General features: G+C 43.5%; 1 protein-coding gene across 1 annotated transcript in view; it reads left to right on the top strand.

Annotated features, from left to right (window-relative positions):
• Positions 1-20,011, top strand: part of LOC113033482 (disintegrin and metalloproteinase domain-containing protein 28-like) — a 30,144-nt gene extending 10,133 nt beyond the window's left edge. Inside the window, exons 13-20 of the mRNA XM_026187307.2 lie at positions 3,423-3,512; positions 15,170-15,365; positions 15,451-15,556; positions 15,675-15,831; positions 15,924-16,004; positions 18,840-18,927; positions 19,027-19,132; positions 19,384-20,011. Coding sequence (XP_026043092.2) covers positions 3,423-3,512; positions 15,170-15,365; positions 15,451-15,556; positions 15,675-15,831; positions 15,924-16,004; positions 18,840-18,927; positions 19,027-19,132; positions 19,384-19,399 — 840 coding nt within the window. The 3' untranslated portion in view covers positions 19,400-20,011. The remainder of the gene's footprint in view (positions 1-3,422; positions 3,513-15,169; positions 15,366-15,450; positions 15,557-15,674; positions 15,832-15,923; positions 16,005-18,839; positions 18,928-19,026; positions 19,133-19,383) is intronic.
• Positions 20,012-20,347: the final 336 nt, after the last annotated feature.

Below are 20,347 nucleotides of genomic sequence, written 5' to 3'. Positions count from 1 at the left end.
GTGGTGTTGGGTGCCATCTCCAACAACGATGAGACGGCCTACATGGATGAAGTGAAGAATCTGGCATCATGGTGCCAGGACAACCACCTCCAGCTGAACGTCAGCAAGACCAAGGAGCTGGTGGTGGACTTCAGAAGGAGTCAGCACAGAGACTACAAGCCCATTATCATCAGTGGAGCTCCAGTGGAGAGGGTGCAGTCCTTCAAGTATCTTGGTGTCCACATCTCCTCAGACCTGACATGGGCTGCCCACATTCAGGTCCAGACCAAAAAGGCTAGGCAGTGCCTGTACCACCTACGACAACTGAGGAAGTTCAGGGTCTCTCCAAAGATCCTCAGGATTTTCTATACAGGCGCTGTGGAGAGCATCCTCACACAGAACATGACATCGTGGTTTGGGAACAGCTGTGTGAAGGACCAAAAAGCTCTCCAGAGAGTGATCCGTACAGCAGAACGCTGCTGCAGGATTGCTCTCCCCCCGCTTCAGGACACCTACACCAGGAGATGCCGGACTAGAGCAGCGCAGATACTGAAGGACCCGTCCCATCCTGGCAACAAACTGTTCCAACTCCTGCAATCTGGTAGAAGGTTCCGCATCTTCCGGGCAAGGACAGAGAGACTCAAGAGGAGCTTCTATCCCCAAGCCATCCATGCCCTAAACACACACACCCGCCCGCTCACATCATCTATAATTGACTGAGACAGGACTCTCTTCTAGACGCTCTAAACCAAGGCACAATGTACATTTCAATTCCTTTAATTTTAAATATGTTTATATTGTCTATCCTGCAAAATAGTCAGATATCTATTCATATTAATGTACAGAATTCACGTGCTTGCTGCTACTACTGCACATTCACCCAATGTATATACTATATATATATATATATATATACACTGAACAAAAATATAAACGCAACACTTTTGTTTTTGCTCCCATTCCCCATGGGATGGACGTAGAGACCTAAAATTCATTCCAGATACACAATATAACCATCCCTCCCAAACAGTGGTCACAAATCAGTCCAAATGTGTGGTAGTGGGCACATCTGCTATATTGAAATAATCCATCCCACCTCACAGGTGTGCCACATCAGGATGCTGATCTGACATCATGAGTAGTGCACAGGTGTACCTCAGACTGCCCACAACAAAAGGCCACCCTGGAATGTGCAGTTTTGTCTCACAGCAAAATGCCACAGATGCCACAAGCAATGAGGGAGCGTGCAATTGCCATGCTGACAGCAGGAATGTCAACCAGATCTGTCGCCCGTGCATTGAATGTTCATTTCTCAACCATAAGCCGTCTCCACAGGCGTTTCAGAGAATATGGCAGCACATCCAACCGGCCTCACAACTGCAGACCTCGTGTAACCACACCAGCCCAGGACCTCCACATCCAGCAGGTTCACCTCCAAGATCGTCTGAGACCAGCCACCCAGACAGCTGCTGGAACAATTGGTTTGCACAACCAAACAATTTCTGCACAAACTGTCAGAAACCGTCTCAGGGATGCTCAACTGCATGCCCGTCGTCCTCATCGGGGTCTTGACCTGACTCCAGCTCGTCGCCGTAACAGACTTGTGTGGGCAAATGCTCACATTCGATGGCGTCTGGCACGTTGGAGAGGTGTACGCTTCACAGATGAATCATGGTTCACATTGTTCAGGGCAGATGGCAGCTGAGAATGTCCCAGTTCTTGCATGGCCAGCATACTCACCGGACATGTCACCCATTGAGCATGTTCGGGATGTGCTTGACCGGCGTATACGACAGCGTGTACCAGTTCCCACGAATATCCAACAACCTCGCACAGCCATTGAAGTGGAGTGGACCAACATTCCACAGGCCACAATTGACAATCTGATAGACTCCATGCGACGATGTGTTGCACTGCATGAGGCAAATGGTGGTCACACCAGATACTGACCGGTTCTGGGTCCCCAGACCCCCAATAGCGCAAAAAACTGCACATTCCAGGGTGGCCTTTTGTTGTGGGCAGTCTGAGGTACACCTGTGCACTACTCATGATGTCAGATCAGCATCCTGATGTGGCACACCTGTGAGGTGGGATGGATTATCTCAATATAGCAGATGTGCCCACTACCACACATTTGGACTGATTTGTGACCACTGTTTGGGAGGGATGGTTATATTGTGTATCTGGAATGAATTTTAGGTCTCTACGTCCATCCCATGGGGAATGGGAGCAAAAACAAAAGTGTTGCGTTTATATTTTTGTTCAGTGTATATATATATATAATGTTCTTCCTCTACACCCCCCCCCCCCAATTTTTTTGCACATGTGGAGGAGCGTGTCAGGCTACATTTCACTGTGTGTTATACTTGTATAACTATACATGTGACAAATAAAGAACCTTGAACCTTGAACACCAGATATGTACTGGTGGCTGTAGCTCAGGTGGCAGAGCAGGTCAGCCACTAATCAGAAGGTCGGTGGTTCGATCCCAGGCTGCCTCCTGGCTGCATGCCAAATATCCTTGGGCAAGATACTAACCCCATGTTTGCCTACTGGTGGTGGTCAGAGGGCCCGGTGGCGCCAGTGTCCGACAGCCTCGCCTCTGTCAGTGCGCCCCAGGGCAGCTGTGGCTACAATGTAGCTTGCCATCGCCAGTGTGTGAATGGGTGAATGACTGAATGTAGTGTGAAGTGCTTTGGGGTCCTTAGGGACTAGAAAAGCGCTATACAAATGCAGGCCAGTTACCATTTATGAAATAATGAATGGGCCTGAGCCACACACATATTTTTTTTTTCAAGTCCCTATTCAACTGACTTCTTCCAGAAGCTGAAGAACTGCTGATTTATTTATTTTTTATTTTGCAGTATTACTTGGAATATGTACTTAACACTTTTATGTACCTATATAGAAATATAGTGAAAGTATAGCTGTGTGTAACAGATGAACAGTTTGTAGTTTTCGGTGAAAAGAAAATTACAGTCAGAGTGATGTTTAGACCTGTTTTCACCTCTGCTGGAATTCAACAAGGAGAGATCATTAGAAGGAACTGAACTAGTGCTGTCAAAATTAACGCATTAACGCAAATTAATCCGCCATCAAGGTCAACACGATTAAAATTTTTAACGCAATTAAAGCATCTGGAGTGCAGAATGTGTCAAAATCCCCGAAATGCTTCTGTCAACACATTTCAGGCAGTTTGTCCAAGTAGTTACCTTCGCACATGTGCAAATGGGCAGTTGATCTGGTAGTGACGGGCAGCTGAACCAATCAACTCAATATGGAAGATGATAAACGCACATTGGCCCTCTCAATGGGAAATTTGAGTATTAAACCTAGCGATAAAGATTCCTCACGGGAACAGAGCAAACAGATGTTTAATAATGCATCCCAGCAGTAAGACCTAACACCAGCCTGATGAGTTCTAATATATGTCGTCCCTGTAGGAGTGCACCAATCCCTGCTGCAACGCCATCACCTGCACCCTGAAAGAGGGTTCACAATGTGCTGAAGGCGAATGCTGTGAGAACTGTAAGGTGAGTCAGTAAGAAGACCGATCAGTGTAACTGGTGTCACTAAGGCTACGTTCACACTGCAGGGGAAAGCAATTTTTTTGACCCTATGCGACCCATATCCGATCATGGTATGACAGTGTGAACGGCACAAATCCGATATTTTCAAATCCGATCTGGGTCACTTTTGTATGTGGTACTGAATCCGATACATATCCGATGTTTTAGAAAGCGACTGCTGTTTGAACAGTCAGGTCACATTAAATCCGTCTTTTACGTCACTGACACAAGACAGACGCTAATTATCAGCGCCGGAGAAGCTCTGGGTCTAAACAGAGCGTGTTGTGTGTGACATCTTCTTTTGCGCATGCGAGCCGCTTTGAGGGTTCACACTAGAGCGCGTTTGCTGTCACATTTTATTTGTAGTGTGAACAAGCAGACAAAAAAAAAAAATAGGATTTGATCAAAAAATCGGAATTGAGCACTTAGACCCCTGGAGAGCAGTCATTTTGGTTTTCTACCTTAGACCCCCGCGGAGTCATCATTTTGCGTTTCTACCTTTAAAAGCCGGAGAGCAGTCAGTCAAATGCTGGAGTCATTCATATGTATATTAGGTTGTTACCTAGGAATTCTGGAGGGAGGGGAGTGGGGGTGAGTGATTGAGGGGGTGGGGGAGTGGAGTGTTTCAGTTTGCCATCTTAGGGAGATGTGATGGACCGAGTTGAAAAACAGGAGGAGCCCAGGAATTATTAGAAAAATATAATTTCCATTTATTTAACCCCCAAAAATTATATTTACAAGACTAATAAATGTTGAGCTCATAAAAGAGGTCAAAGAAACAAAACTGAACTCAGGCAAAGACTGCAACCTTAACAAACCAAATGACTGCCCAAACGTACATAATTGACCTAAACATGAAATGACATACAAGGGTATATATAATGGCTGATCAGACCATTGTGACACATGAGGGGTAACAAACAAAACACAATCATAAATCACAAACGATGCAGTACAATCTAGTTTGTTAATAAACTAAACACTAAAGAAGAAAACCAAAAACCCCATTAAACCCTAAACTCAAATATTTAATTAAATACAAATACTTTGTTTTTAAAGTAAAGAAAACACACATTCCCCCCCTTCAGCAGGAAGTGGTGGTGTGGTCCAATTATCTTCCCTTGTATTTAATGGTTTCAAACCCTGGCTGCCATCTTTTGTCCAGCAACTCCCAGTGATGATGGCAGGTAAGAAAATAAAAAGACAAAGGTTAGTCAGAAAGCAAAGAAATGAAGTAGTATGAATACATAAGTAAACTAAATGTGCGCGCTTACAAATAGAACAAATGTATCCAAACCAATCAATAAAGTTATTGGAAACTAAAATGTATTACTATATTCAAAATGAAGAATGAAAATACAAAAGTTACCGACTTTAGAGTGTGGCCACGGGTTTGGCCATCACACACCCCCCCACTTCTGGATCTTCCATCAGGCAGCGAGAGAGGTAATCAGCAATGGTGTTGTCTTTACCAGGGATATAGTGAATCGGTATGGCTGCATAGCCAGATACCACCTGGTGATTCTCCCATTAGTGTCTTTCATTCTCTCCAGCCACTGCAGGGCTTTGTGGTCAGTTTGAAGGATGAATTCTCTTCCCAGCAAATAATACTTGAAAGAGTCAAGTGCCCATTTAATGGCCAAGGTTTCCTTCTCAACCGTTGCGTAGCGGCTCTCCCTTGGTAGCAGCTTACGGCTGATGTAGGCGACAGGATGTCGATCCTCTGGTGGTCCCTGCAGAAGCACTGCTCCCAAACCCCTTTCAGAAGCATCAGTCTGCAATGTAAAGTCTTTTGTGAAATCTGGTGAGTGCAGAACGGGGTCCTTACTCAGGGACTGGCGAAGGTCTTTGAAAGCTGCAACAGCTTCAGCTGTCCACCGAATCTTATTGGGACATCTTGAGCCAATCCTGTCCGTCAGTGGGGCTGCTCTAGCTGAGAAGTTGGGAATGAATCTGTTGTAGAACGCAGCCATGCCGAGGAAGGATCGCAGCTGTTTCCTGGTTTGTGGAAGAGGACATGATGCAATTGCATTAATTTTGTCAACCTGTGGTTTAATTGTCCCACCTCCAACAGTAAACCCGAGGTACTGGACTTCAGTCCTAGCAAGAGCACACTTTGCTGGATTGATGGTAAGGCCTGCGGAACACAGCCGATCCAGCACGATCCTTAGGTGATCCACATGCTCTTCCCAAGTTCCACTGAAAACAACAACATCATCAAGGTACGCACAAGTGAATGCTGAGAGCCCACAGAGTACCTTATCCATTAGCCTTTGAAATGTTGCTGGGGCCCCATGCAGACCAAATGGTAAGACTGTGAACTCGAACAATCCCCACGGAGTACGGAATGCTGTCAACTCTTGAGACCGTTTAGTGAGAGGTACTTGCCAGTATCCCTTGGAGAGATCAATGGTCGTTAGATATTTTGCCTTCCCCAAACGCTCAATGAGATCGTCAATGCGTGGCATCGGGTAAGAGTCAAATTTTGATATGGAATTGAGATACCTGAAGTCGATGCAAAAACGTATCGAGCTATCCTTTTTCGGAGCCAACACAACAGGGTTGCACCACTCACTTGTTGAAGGTTGGATGATTCCCAGAGACAGCATGAGGTCCACCTCCTCCTTTAACTCCACCAGGAAGCGTTCCGGTATCCTGTAACTCATACGCTTCACAGCTGCATCAGGTTTTAAAACAATGTCATGCTCCACCAGACTCGTGCGACCTGGGTACTTTTGAAATATGTCTGAATTAATCAGAGGTGTTACCTGAGACTGTTGCTCACTGGTGAGATGGCTCAGGTCCAGGACAGAGACTGTTACTGAAGGCAAGTAGTCATTAACTTCTTCCTCCTCATCCACGCTGTGAATAAGCAAACCCTCTGTTTTATTCTCAGTGCGTGGAATCCATTCCTTAAGAAGGTTAACATGGAGCACTCTATTCCCTCGCTGAAGACCTGGTGTAGAAACTTTGTAGGTAGTAGGTCCAAGTTTCTTCTGTACTTCAAAGGGTCCCTGCCACTTTGCCAGCAACTTGCTGTCAGAAGTTGGCAACATTACCAAAACCTTCTGGCCAGGGACAAAACTCCTGTGGCGAGCTTTTTTATCAAACAAAGTCTTTTGTTGCCTCTGAGCAGCTTCCATATGACTCTGAGCCAGTTCACTCATCTGCTGAAGCTTTTCTCTCATATGAATGACATATGAAATAACATTGACCGATTCCTCTTTACCTTGCTCTCCCTCCCATGAGTCCTTTAGCAGGGTCAATGGGCCTCTCACCTCATGGCCATAAAGAAGCTCAAACGGGGAGAAGCCAGTGGAGGCTTGAGGAACTTCCCTGTAGGCAAAAAGGAGGTATGGCAGCCACTGGTCCCAATCAGACCCTGTATCATTGACAAACTTTCGGAGCATTTGTTTGAGAGTTTGGTTGAAGCGCTCCGTCAGTCCATCTGTCTGTGGGTGATAAGGGGTTGTCCGCATACTCCTGATACCTAACAGCTTATAGACCTCTTTCAACAGTGTGGACATAAAATTAGTGCCCTGGTCAGTTAAAATCTCCTGTGGGAATCCAACCCTTGAGAACAGTTGAATCAATGAGGAAGCTACAGTTTTTGCTTTAACAGTTTTTAATGGAAAGACTTCAGGATACCTCGTAGCATAGTCTGTAATGACTAGCATAAAGCGATTTCCAGATTTACTTTTTTCTACAGGACCAACTACGTCCATGCCAAGACGCTGAAATGGTATACCAATGATTGGGAGAGGTTGGAGTGGTGCTTTGGTGGGGACTCTAATTGAAGTCTTCTGACATTGAGGACAACTCCTGCAAAACATAGCAACATCTGAGCGTAAACCAGGCCAGAAAAAGTATCGCTTGATGCGAGCGGTGGTCTTATGCTTCCCCAGGTGGCCAGCCCAGGGAATGGAGTGCCCCAAAGTAAGCACTGTTTCACGGGCTACTTTAGGGACCACTAACTGTTTAACCTGGCCGTGCTGGTGGTATAAAATGCCATCTTGCAGAATGTACAGCTCTTTATTTGTGTCAGATTCAACAGAGTCCTTTTCCTTAGCCCTCAGCAACATGGCAGACAAAGTTGGATCAGCCTGCTGCATTTGTCTGATGTTCGTAGGTACTGAAAAACCTAAAGGCATATCTGGAGCAGCCTGAACTGATGTCTTTCCAACAGTGTGTTGAAATTTTTCACGTCTTCTTTGACTGCGTGGCTTCCGAGACTTCCCGGGATCTGTCTCTAGTTCAGCCTCAAAGAAGGGTAAAGCACTGAGGGTTGCATGATGCTCATCCTGATTTTTAGTTTGAGCCCTTGTTATAGCAACATTGCACTCTTGCACTTCTCTCAACAAATCATAGATGACTGGCAGATCCTCCCCAAGAACTACAGGATAGGGCAGATTATCAGCTACACCAACCTTTAACAGATAGGGTGTCCCCTGCACTTCAATAAACAGATCAGCAGTAGGGTATGGTCTTTCATCACCATGTATACAGCAAACTGATATGGTTTCAGAGGGGCATGTGTAGTCTTTTGACACATATTTCCTGTGTACCAGAGTCTGTGTGCTGCCAGTGTCTATTAAAGCATTAATTTCTTGTCCATTAATCTTAACTGTGGTGATTTTATTTGACTGCTTTCTCTCAGATTTAATATCCACATTCCGGTGAGGCACAAAACACATCTGAGATAATTTGCTTTGATTATTAGGACACATGGGCTTAGTGTGACCTTCCTGTCCACAAAGGTAGCACACTGGTGGCCTTTTACCTGGCTTCGAGGTATTCAAAGGCTGCGTTTCCCTTGTAAAGGGCTTACCCACACCCGTCGCTGACCTCTGAGGATGCTGAGGGGGTTGCGACCGACGTGAATCTCTGGCAGCCTTCCATGCACTGTTGCTCCATGGCTGACTCTTACTTCGGGCAGCTACAAACACATCAGCCAGGGTGGCGGCCTCTGCAGCAGACTTTGGATTATGCTCCTTAATCCAGACCTGAAGCTCAGGACACAGCATTCTTAAAAACTGCTCCAAGATGATAATTTCACCAACTTCTTTTACAGTTCTGTTTTTCGGCTGAATCCATTTTTCATAAAGTTCTTTCAGTCTCGCATACAGTTCCTTGGGACTCTCATCAAAAACTTCAAGACAGCGAAATCTTTGCCTGTATGTTTCTGGGTTTATATCGTATTTTTGCAAAATGGCAGCTTTTACCTTCTCATATTGCAGTGAATCGTCCACATCCATATTAACATAGGCACTTCGAGCCTTACCAGTGAGAAGAGGAATGAGGTGAAAAATCCAGTCTGACTCTGGCCAACGACAAGCAGCTGCAATTCTCTCAAAAGTGGTCAGAAAATGTTCAACATCATCTTCAACAGCTAGTTTCTCCAGTTTAGGATGATGAATATGCACAGACTGACCTGTTAATATGGAGGCTGAGCCAGAACCCTCATGCTGAGATGTTGCTTGTGTCTGATAATCAGCTGGAGTTTCAACAGACTCTGGATCAGTTGATGTGGGCTCTGGAAGTGGGGTGGTTCTGGCCTGCACTTCCATTTGCAAAAGCCGAAACTGGTGTTGCAAACTCTTAAAACGCTGTTCTTGCAGTATAGCATCCTCTCTCTGCTTTTTATCTCGAACTTCCTGTTGTCCCATGAAAGCCTGAAGAATCCCAGCAATATCAAGGAGAGTTGGCTCCCTGGTATCCTCTCCTTCAGTGTCTCCAGCCACAACTGAAATTCCTTCTTCCATCTCCTTCTCCCTCTCTGGCTGCTGCAAGGCCTCTCTGGCCTCCATTTTATTTCCTCTCTTTGGGCGCACAGCATTCTGCATGGCTCAAAAAGTTTGTCAGGGGAGGAAAAAGGGCAGAAAAATGCAAAAAAAAATCCTGTCTCCTCGACTGAAGGATCCCACTTCTGACACCACATGTGATGGACCGAGTTGAAAAACAGGAGGAGCCCAGGAATTATTAGAAAAATATAATTTCCATTTATTTAACCCCCAAAAATTATATTTACAAGACTAATAAATGTTGAGCTCATAAAAGAGGTCAAAGAAACAAAACTGAACTCAGGCAAAGACTGCAACCTTAACAAACCAAATGACTGCCCAAACGTACATAATTGACCTAAACATGAAATGACATACAAGGGTATATATAATGGCTGATCAGACCATTGTGACACATGAGGGGTAACAAACAAAACACAATCATAAATCACAAACGATGCAGTACAATCTAGTTTGTTAATAAACTAAACACTAAAGAAGAAAACCAAAAACCCCATTAAACCCTAAACTCAAATATTTAATTAAATACAAATACTTTGTTTTTAAAGTAAAGAAAACACACATTCCCCCCCTTCAGCAGGAAGTGGTGGTGTGGTCCAATTATCTTCCCTTGTATTTAATGGTTTCAAACCCTGGCTACCATCTTTTGTCCAGCAACTCCCAGTGATGATGGCAGGTAAGAAAATAAAAAGACAAAGGTTAGTCAGAAAGCAAAGAAATGAAGTAGTATGAATACATAAGTAAACTAAATGTGCGCGCTTACAAATAGAACAAATGTATCCAAACCAATCAATAAAGTTATTGGAAACTAAAATGTATTACTATATTCAAAATGAAGAATGAAAATACAAAAGTTACCGACTTTAGAGTGTGGCCACGGGTTTGGCCATCACAGGAGAAATCAACACATGTCCTTTGTATGTCCTTTGTTGCTGACATTTATTGATGAAAACAGTACAAAAAACCAAGCATTTGTACACATATTTACAAATAATGATAAAAAGTGAGTGAGTACATTTCAACATTTTCAGCAATCACTCACAATCCTGGCACTGCCACGGTATCTGTCGTCTGCATTTACCACATGTGTACCTGTAGCAGTGAACACATCGCACAGTGGCCTGATTTTTTTTGCATCTGTGTTTGACCTGACACGTGGCCCTTTTTCCAGGGCTCGGTGTGGAGGGTTGTGTCCGAAGCAACTGTTCTTTTCTTGCCTTCTTCGCAGCTACATGAGAGCGAGCCAATTCTGTTGCAAGCGCCACCAGGAAGTCCACCCGTCTTTCCTTCGTCCCGGTGCATGCTTGATACAGCACATGTGCATTCAGTGCTGCCATGTCAATCATGTTATAAAACACGGCGACTGGCCAGCGCCGTGTTCCTTTGCGGACAGCGTACTCCCGAACCATCTGGTCCATCACATCCACGCCACACTTTGTTTTGTTGTAAAGGGAGACAGTGTTTGGCTTCCTTTTGGTAGTGTTATCAGTCTGAACCACGCTGTGCATGCTGCTAAGAATATAGACTGTCTTCTTCCGTTTGGCCGCATACGCCGTCAGCGTGGCAGCAGAGGTTGAAAACACCTAAGAAATAAGATAAATTGTTATTTCCATAGCCCTTTTACACACAATGAAACACATAAACATAGAACCACAAAAGACCTGCAACATACCTGAGTGGTGAATTCATTGCGATCTGTCTGTCTAGTGGATTGAGGAATTTCCCTGCGAATCTTGTTGACTGTGCCGAGGATGGTGGTTTTCCGTCCAAGAAGTTTTTGCGCAAGTGAAAGCGATGTGAAGAAATTGTCCGTGGTAACATTTCTGCCCTTGTCTAGGAATGGTTCCATCAGCCTCATTACTACATTCTCAGAAAGTCTCTCCCCAGTGGGACGATTGGGGTCCTTGCCAAGATATGGGAAGACATTGCAAATGTACTTGGATTTTAGGTCGCAGGCCACCCAAAACTTGATCCCAAACTTGTCCGGTTTACTTGCAATATACTGCAGGAAACAGCACCGAGTCTTTGATGGGAAAAGCTGTTCATCAACGGTGATATGTAGACCAGGGTTGTAGCACGTGATGCAGTTGGTGACAAATGATCCCCACACACTGGAAATTGCAGCGAACTTATCAGTCTTTGCTCGATCACTGCGGGTGGACTTGTCATCAAAGCGTAGGTGTTGCATGATGTCTTGGAAGCGGTTTCGTGCCATAGTTCCAATTATCTGTGGGTTTCCCAGGTTTGCTGACCAGCAGTCATTTACCGATGGAACCCTGTAAACCCCCCGCAAGATGACAATTGCAATAAATGCCATTAGTTCAGGGAGGTCCATGAACCAATGAACATGCTCCGCTCTGGATGTGATGGACCAGATGGTTCGGGAGTACACTGTCCGCAAAGGAACACGGCGCTGGCCAGTTGCCGTGTTTTATAACATGATTGACATGGCAGCACTGAATGCACATGTGCTGTATCAAGCATGCACCGGGACGAAGGAAAGACGGGTGGACTTCCTGGTGGCGCTTGCAACAGAATTGGCTCGCTCTCATGTAGCTGCGAAGAAGGCAAGAAAAGAACAGTTGCTTCGGACACAACCCTCCACACCGAGCCCTGGAAAAAGGGCCACGTGTCAGGTCAAACACAGATGCAAAAAAAATCAGGCCACTGTGCGATGTGTTCACTGCTACAGGTACACATGTGGTAAATGCAGACGACAGATACCGTGGCAGTGCCAGGATTGTGAGTGATTGCTGAAAATGTTGAAATGTACTCACTCACTTTTTATCATTATTTGTAAATATGTGTACAAATGCTTGGTTTTTTGTACTGTTTTCATCAATAAATGTCAGCAACAAAGGACATACAAAGGACATGTGTTGATTTCTCCCTAAGATGGCAAACTGAAACACTCCACTCCCCCACCCCCTCAATCACTCACCCCCACTCCCCTCCCTCCAGAATTCCTAGGTAACAACCTAATATACATATGAATGACTAGCCAATTTAGCTTCCACTTCCAGCACTTCCAGCATTTGACTGCTCTCCAGCTTTTAAAAGGTAGAACGGTAGAAGCCTGGCAATCCCAGTGTTAAGACCTGCAGTGTGAACGTAGTCTTATTTTCTCTTCCGGCGTCGCTCCAGGCAGCCAGTATCAGCAGCTTCGACCTGACAGAGTCCTTTTTTCTCTTTGTTGTTATTGTCTTTCTTGTTCTTGTTTTTATATTGTGGAGTGTACTACTCCACAATGGAGCTCAGAAATTTATGGACAATTGTGTTTTTTATCACATTTTTTACGGTATCTGTGTCCAGAGAGCGTGTACTGGCCAGGAGTTACACACCTCCACACAAAAGTCACTGATGCCAGAGTGGGTTTAGACTTCGCTTTATATGGCAGGTGTGAAAATGTGATAACAAAATACAGTGTATATGAGTGACAAACTAAAATAATTACTTGACGAGCTGCGTAACCATGTGCTAATGCTAACAGCAAATAACCGCCATAAATTAGCCTGCGTAATACAGCATGTAAGTAACTGCTATTAATTAACATAAAGTGCCAAACAATAACGCATACTCACAGGGAATGCCTTTTTATGAATAGAACACATGTTAGTCAGTCGATTGTCAATTGTCTGAGTCTTTCTGACTCTTCTCCTGTCCACGCACGGACCATGCCTTTCTTTTAAAGGGCCAGCACACTAACCAAACAAAAACAAAACATGTACAAAATTGACAATAGTCAGAACAGAGCGCGTGTAGGTCCGACCTCCCATTGTTTACAGCAGGGATCAGCTGTTAGCCCTCAGGGGCTCCGCTGTTCTGCCTACTGCCAAGCGAGCCAACAGAAAGCAGATGCAACAGGACAACATCAGAGGGGTTTGGAAGAGCCTGGAGACAATCTCAGGACAAAAACCAACCCCCAGGCTGCAGGAGACTTGGGGTGGGTGAATGACATAAATAAATATTTTAATAGGTTTGATCAACCACCCACCCCGCCCAGCATCGTCCCCCCTGAAGCTATCTCCCTCATCTTCAGGCACTGCCTGTCTTTCATCTCAGGACTTCACACCTCTCAGCTCCCAGCCAGGAGGGTGTATGCTGTGGACTCCAACATACACCCCCCTCCCCCAAAATCCACTCTTTCTATCTCAGCACTTCAAATGAGGAACGAGCTTTGCAAGATTAAGGTGCGGAAGGCTGCAGGTCCAGATGGCATCAGCTCCAGGCTCCTGAGATGCAGCACAGATGAACTGTTCGGCATCCTAGGATATCTGTTCAACCTGAGCCTGTCGCTGGGGAAAGTACCACAGCTGTGGAAGACCTCATGTGTGGTACCGGTACCAAAGACCTCCCATCCCAAGGACCTCAGCAGCTACAGGCCGGTAGCCCTGACATCACATCTGATGAGCACCCTCGAGACATTGGTTCTAAACCATCTGTGCCCCCTGGTGAGGTCTTCATTGGATCTGCTGCAGTTTGCTTACCAGTCTGGCATCGGGGTGGAGGACGCCATCATCTACCTCCTGCACAGAACTCTGACTCGCCTGGAAGCATTGTGAGGATCATGTTCTTTGATTTCTCCAGTGCTTTCAACATCCAGCCATGACTTCTGAGGGACAAGCTGGAGCTATAAGGAGTGGACCACCACATGTCCCAGTGGATACTGGACTACCTCACGGGACGCCCACAGTATATGAGGACAGGGTTGTGTCTCTGATACGCTGGTCTGCAGTACGGGGGCCCCACAGGGAACTGTGCTGGCACCGTTCCTCTTCACCCTCTACACTACAGACTTCTCCATCAACTCCCCACGCTGCCACCTACAGAAGTTCTCTGACGACTCTGCCATAGTCGGCCTCATCACAGGTGAGGACGGCTCAGAGTATAGACAGTGGACTCTGGACTTTGTGGACTGGTGTCTGCAGAACCACCTGCCGATCAACGCCGGGAAAACCAAGGAGTTGATCGTGGACTTCAGAAGACGCAGTCCGACCACACTGACTAACCCTAACTAAAACAAAAATGCAAAACAAAAGACCTACCTAGCTACTCGACAAAAGGTCAGTGAAAACATACAAAAGTGACATCAACCGAATAACCTAGTGTGTAACAGTTTAAAACTGCAGCCAGTGTATAGGGTACCCCAGCTTACCTGTCCAGCCTCCCACCACACACAATACAAAGAAGCCTTCACGCAAATGTTTGTCATAAAGCAGAAGCCAGCAGCCACTAGCTGGCCAGGGAGATGCTCATTTGTAGTCGTCCTCGGAGAGTGATTGGCCAACTGTGCCCAGACCAGCCAATAGACACATGCAAATCAACTTTGAATTGGCCAATAGGTCGAGGCTTGACACCTGAAAGATAAAAAGAACACAAAAGAAAAGCCACATCTCTTGGCACGTAACAGTACAGTACTACCCTTAATGTAAATATGTAAAAAAAAATCGTGTATGTTTCTGTTCTGTGTCCTGTTCCCTGTTTGTTTGTACATGTGTTTTTCTTGTTGCTGTTACAATCAAATTTCCCCTTGTGGGACAATTAAAGGATTATTCTTTTCTTTTCTTTATTTATTTTCATCCCTGGAAGTCTCTCCTCTGGCTGTAGTGATCCAGTTGTTTGCTCAGCTACAGTCCTCAAGTAATTAGAGGATATTGCAAATGTTTGAACCAACACCACAGTATTGCATTTTGATATTTTGTTTACAGAGCTCACACACTCAGGGTGTTTCACATAGCGCTAGAAAATTTAAACATATAACACTTTAAGAAAAACAATGTTTCAGATAACTTACACGTTGATGGTATATGCTCGGCACAGATCTTGCCTACCTCCAGACAGTGCCGCGCAAAGCAGGATGACTGTGATTTGGCAGAGTACTGTGATGGGAAGAGCACGACCTGTCCGGAGGATGTGTTTGCTGTGAATGGGCTCCCATGTGATGGAGGCCAAGGGTACTGCTACAACGGTCAGTGTCCACAGAGACCTAAGCAGTGTGTCAAGATGTATGGATCAGGTGAGTATCCTGTCAATACGCATATGGATGTATGTGAAAGTCATATGGAGAGTTAGGTTTTTATGCAATCTTCTGCTGCTATCAGGAGCTAAGGAGGCCAAACAAGGATGCTATAACTACAACACCAGAGGAGTCTACTATGGCTTCTGCAAACGCCCCTCAAATAATCAGTTCATCCCTTGTCAGCAAGAGTGAGTCCCAGTAGAACGTACAGGGCAACAGTTGCTCTGCAGCCGACCCTTATTTTGATTCTTCGTTCTTCATATCAACCAAACATGATCAGAAACAAACACTGTCTTTCTTTTGCAGAGATGTTCTTTGTGGAAAGCTCTTCTGTGAAGGCGGTAATGACAACCCAAACTATGGCCGGATGGTCGCCATCGGCACATGCAAGGCAGCATTCTTCTCAGACACCACCGGTGACGAAGGCCAGGTGGAAACGGGGACTAAATGTGGAGATGGAAAGGTAGCAGGCTTCCTGAATCCACTTTTTGCTTACTGCATCTACAGTGTAGAACAAAATATAGTTAAATATATGTCTGACTTGTCTTTTCCAAGGTGTGCAGCCAGAATCAGTGTGTGGATCTGCAGACGGCATACAGAAACACCAACTGTTCAGCAAAATGCCCAGGCCATGCTGTGAGTACAACACCAAAAACTGATCCACTGAGGTGGAACTGATTTATAACAGTTTTGTGCTGGACTGTATATTCTGGTATTTTCATTATTAGTTCATCTGTTTTCAAAAGGTTATCAAGAGGAGAAGCTGCGTACCCTCATAGTTGTGAACAGGGTTCTAAAGCTTTTAAAGACTTTAATGCCACTAAGAGTGAAATTTAAGATCAACTTTACAAAATCAAAGGGTTAAAAGTAGTTTTTGTGTGATTTCTCGCTGCAAAGTTTAACTAAATCCTTTGTTAGCCGGGGGCAGCTAATCTACCATGTCCATGTTTAAAATGTAGCTTATGTGTAAAAGGTGGATGGAGTCACTGTCATAGCCTGCATTGACTTTTGGACTTAATGTTTTATAACTTCAATCTTAATGGGGTCATATTGGTCATATTTAGCCCTATAAAGACAAAGACACCCTTTTAAGGCATCCCTGAAATGCTAATGTGAGATATACAACCATGCCCAAACTTACTCATGTAGACTTTTGTAGAACCATATGCAAACATTTGCAACTGCAGTGTCATTGCAAATATGCACTGAATGAAGTGTGTGATTTGTAAGTTATTTTTAAAAAATGGATATAACAAATTGCTTTTGAAAAGTGACTGTTCTGAGAAAAACAATTCATAAACGTCCAATATCCAAAGCAGTTTGGGAAGTTTTCTTAATATTAAGGTCTTGTATTACTTTTTACTTGGTGCCTTTTAATTGGCTCTGCAAAAACTCTGTTAAACTTTGAGCCCCAAAAAATCTTTAGTTTAGCTATATTTTATAAGAATAACTGATGCAAGGAAAAACTCTTAGCTGATCATAATAACATAATTTAGCCTAGCATCTTATACATATTTTACCTATAGTCTATCCAAAACTAAATAAAACTAGAGTCAGTTGGTCAGAAGCTAAAGTGATGTAGGGATAATATGTTACCAGAGGTGGGACCAAGTCATTGTTTTGCAAGTCTCAAGTAAGTCTCAAGTCTTTATCCTCAAGTCTCAAGTCAAGTCTCAAGTAATGTCAGGCAAGTCAGAGTCGAGTCTCAAGTCACTGGTGTAAAAGTCCGAGTCAAGTCACAAGTCTGAAACTTTGAATTTCAAGTCCTTTCGAGTCTTTAAAAAAAACAAACGAAAAAATAATGTTGCAGTTATGCTAAATGTAAATATTAGACAGTGTAATCTTAAAATCTGTGTTTTTCTCAACACATACAAAATAGTGAACTTAGAAAATATACACAAATTGTGAAATTGCACCTCTTTAAAATGCAGCTCAATTAAACTTAGCTCCAAGAATAATTTTCACCGACAGTTCTGAGATACGCTGCATGTCATTCTTGGATGCGGTTGTAGGACCAAAATATCATACACATTAAAAAAAACTATCACCAACGTAGCCTGGAAAACATTTGCTAGTTAGATGAAGTCAGCTATCTCATCTTAGCATATTTATATGCATATTTATAATTATACGGTTCTTGGAGTGAGTGCATACACTCATGAAGTTTAGTAACTTCCGGTCACTGCAACAAGCCCAGGTACAGTTTACCGACGGATGGGTGCAGGACCTTGAAATGCACCGTGTAGAAAGTAAAGACCATCGTACGTATCATAAGTTTACCAGTCTCACAAATAGTCTTCATAAATACACATTCGTTAACCGTTTATTAATATAACCTTTGAGCTCAACGGTAATTAATTAGTAGTGGAAATAATTTCTGGTACCCATCACAGAAATGTAGCAGTGACAATAATACTGTATGCTGTAATCGTACTGGACAATTAGTGATACAAAAAACCTGTTTTATCCTGTGAATAAAAGTATGTGTTTTTGTCAATGTACCATAATAACAGAAGCGAAACGCAATATTGTGTCAGGATAATTTACTATTTATGCACAATAAATAAAGGAGCATAGCGCGACAATTTCTGTTCAGCGCCAGACTTGCTTGTAACCTATATCACCAATTATGTTAAGAAAAATGACGCATTAACTACAACAGCAGACTGACCTTTGTGTAAATGCTTGGAGCAGACTAACCTGTGAGCTGGAGTGTTCTGGGACGTTATATTTGATCTTTGAATGGCTGCAATCCAGTCGCGTCTTTGTTACTTCGGAAACATGGCTCGAACAATTTCTCTTCAACGACGTAATCCGATAACAACCGATCTCTTTACCCGTCGGCTTCCCGTGGCTGTCATGCGACCGGCTATTGCAGTTAATAATACAACAGCTTCTTGACATTTTTGTGTTTCTTTTTATCGCTGTGTGACTGATTTTAATTGAAAGCCTGCGTGCGCTAGTACCGCTTGCCACGAGTTCCCAGAATCCTTTGCGGTTCTACCCGTGAATGACGTCACATTTTCAATCTCTATATAATATGCATGTTAAATTTTATATTTGGGGTAAAATATCAAGTCTTTTCAAGTAAACCGGTTCAAGTCCAATTCAAGTCCCAAGTCATTGGTGTAAAAGTCCAAGTCAAGTCACAAGTCTTAGAACATTTTTTCAAGTCAAGTCTAAAGTCATAAAATTAATGACTCGAGTCTGACTCGAGTCCAAGTCATGTGACTCGAGTCCACACCTCTGTATGTTACTATGAACAGAATATGCAAGAAAAGTCCAAGTAATTCAAATTTGGCTAAATCTAGTTAATTACATGCCACCAGTTATACTGGGCATGCAGTGTTTTATATTACTTAAATTCAAAAGGTAGGTCAGTGTTTTTGTTGTTGTTTTTTAAATAAAGCATATTCACTGAAGTGTATTTTTAAAGACTAATAATGGCAACATGTTCTTTGTGCTTTCCAGGTGTGCAACCACAAAAGTGAGTGCCAGTGCGAGCCTGGGTGGACGCTTCCTAACTGTGACTCAGTGGACACAGCTTTTAGTGGTACTGGTAAGAGTCATCTACTTCAGTCTACAGATTAAGTTCAATTTACTGTGTCATGTTGCACAACTACAACCCAAGGAAACCGATTTTTTTCTGTCTCTGTAGGAAAAACTATTGTCACTGCAGTCAAGTTTACACTAGTGGTCCTAGGCATCATTGCTGCCATCGCAGGAATCATCTGGAAAAAGCGGCAAAGTCCCATCCTGCCAACGTGAGTAATCATGACCGCAATCATGACCCCTCTCATGGAGAGTGCCATGCTCTGTTGCACTCTACAGTGAATGCACTCAGAGATCTTAAAGACTGCACTTTCCCCACCAGCTGAACATTATGAAGCACCCTAAGTGTTTGATTTTTTTAATATTTTAAACCATGCTTTCTCTTATGACACTGTAAAAGTTTGAGTTGTATTTATATTTTTATCTAAATGTACATATTTATCTACTTTGTTTACAAAATCAGACTTCTGCATGAGTAGAGAAAGAACAGAAGCATGATGCCAAATGAGCTTCTTATTGGTGCCTTTTTAGAAGCTGGACCACTAAACGTGTATACAAGATTAGGTCTCACATGCAAGTGGTAAGACACATATCATTTGCCACACCATTAAAATGAGCGACTGTGATGTTTTTTAATGTTGATGTTGTATAATTCTTCTTAATTCTTATATTGAAACATTTTGTTTTACATTTATTTGCATTATGGTTGTTTCCCAATATATTTAACTATATTATTGTCCTGCTGTATACTTTGTCCTATTACTTTGTAAAGTGGGGCCAAACTGTACAAAGATGAAATAAAATTGTTTAAGTGACTAACAGATAAGGAATCTTACCCTGTAACACAGTGGCACATAATAAGGGGTGAAATAAATCAGACAGCAAGTGAATGGACAGTTCTTAAAGCTGATGTGTTGGAAGCAGAAAAAAATGAGCTGACTGCAGAACATGGGAACAGGTTGTATGATGCTCCCAGAATCTGGGAGCATGATTTGATATATTATATATCAAATCACCCTATTGCCTAGTGAGTTGTTTCACTAACGGTTTTCAGTTGTGTTAATAAACCTTATATTTTTCTTTTTATCTAACCCTCCTGTCTCTGGGCTCATTTATGTTACATCCCCTGTCGCCTAGCAGAGCCGGGTCGTAACACCAGAATGCAGAGGTAAAGCCTGCCCTATGCATTATAATCTCTACAAAGTAATACAAACTACTAAAACAATGAATTGGAGCCAATTCGAGCTGTCAAAGAGTACGAGGTGCAGTGCATAGGTCACCAGCGTAGGGTTAACACATAGAGAGAACCATTCACACTTAGAGCCAATTTATCAGGATATTTGCAAATTACATGTCTCACTCCCAGCGAGTCAGATTTTGATCCAACATGCAATACTATGTGGAAACCATCTGATTGGCAACAGTTT

Source organism: Astatotilapia calliptera, chromosome 12, assembly GCF_964374335.1.
Source record: "Astatotilapia calliptera chromosome 12, fAstCal68.1, whole genome shotgun sequence".
Lineage (NCBI taxonomy): Eukaryota > Metazoa > Chordata > Actinopteri > Cichliformes > Cichlidae > Astatotilapia > Astatotilapia calliptera.
Note: the sequence above shows the minus strand (reverse complement) of the source record. Positions and strands in the feature narration are given on the sequence as shown.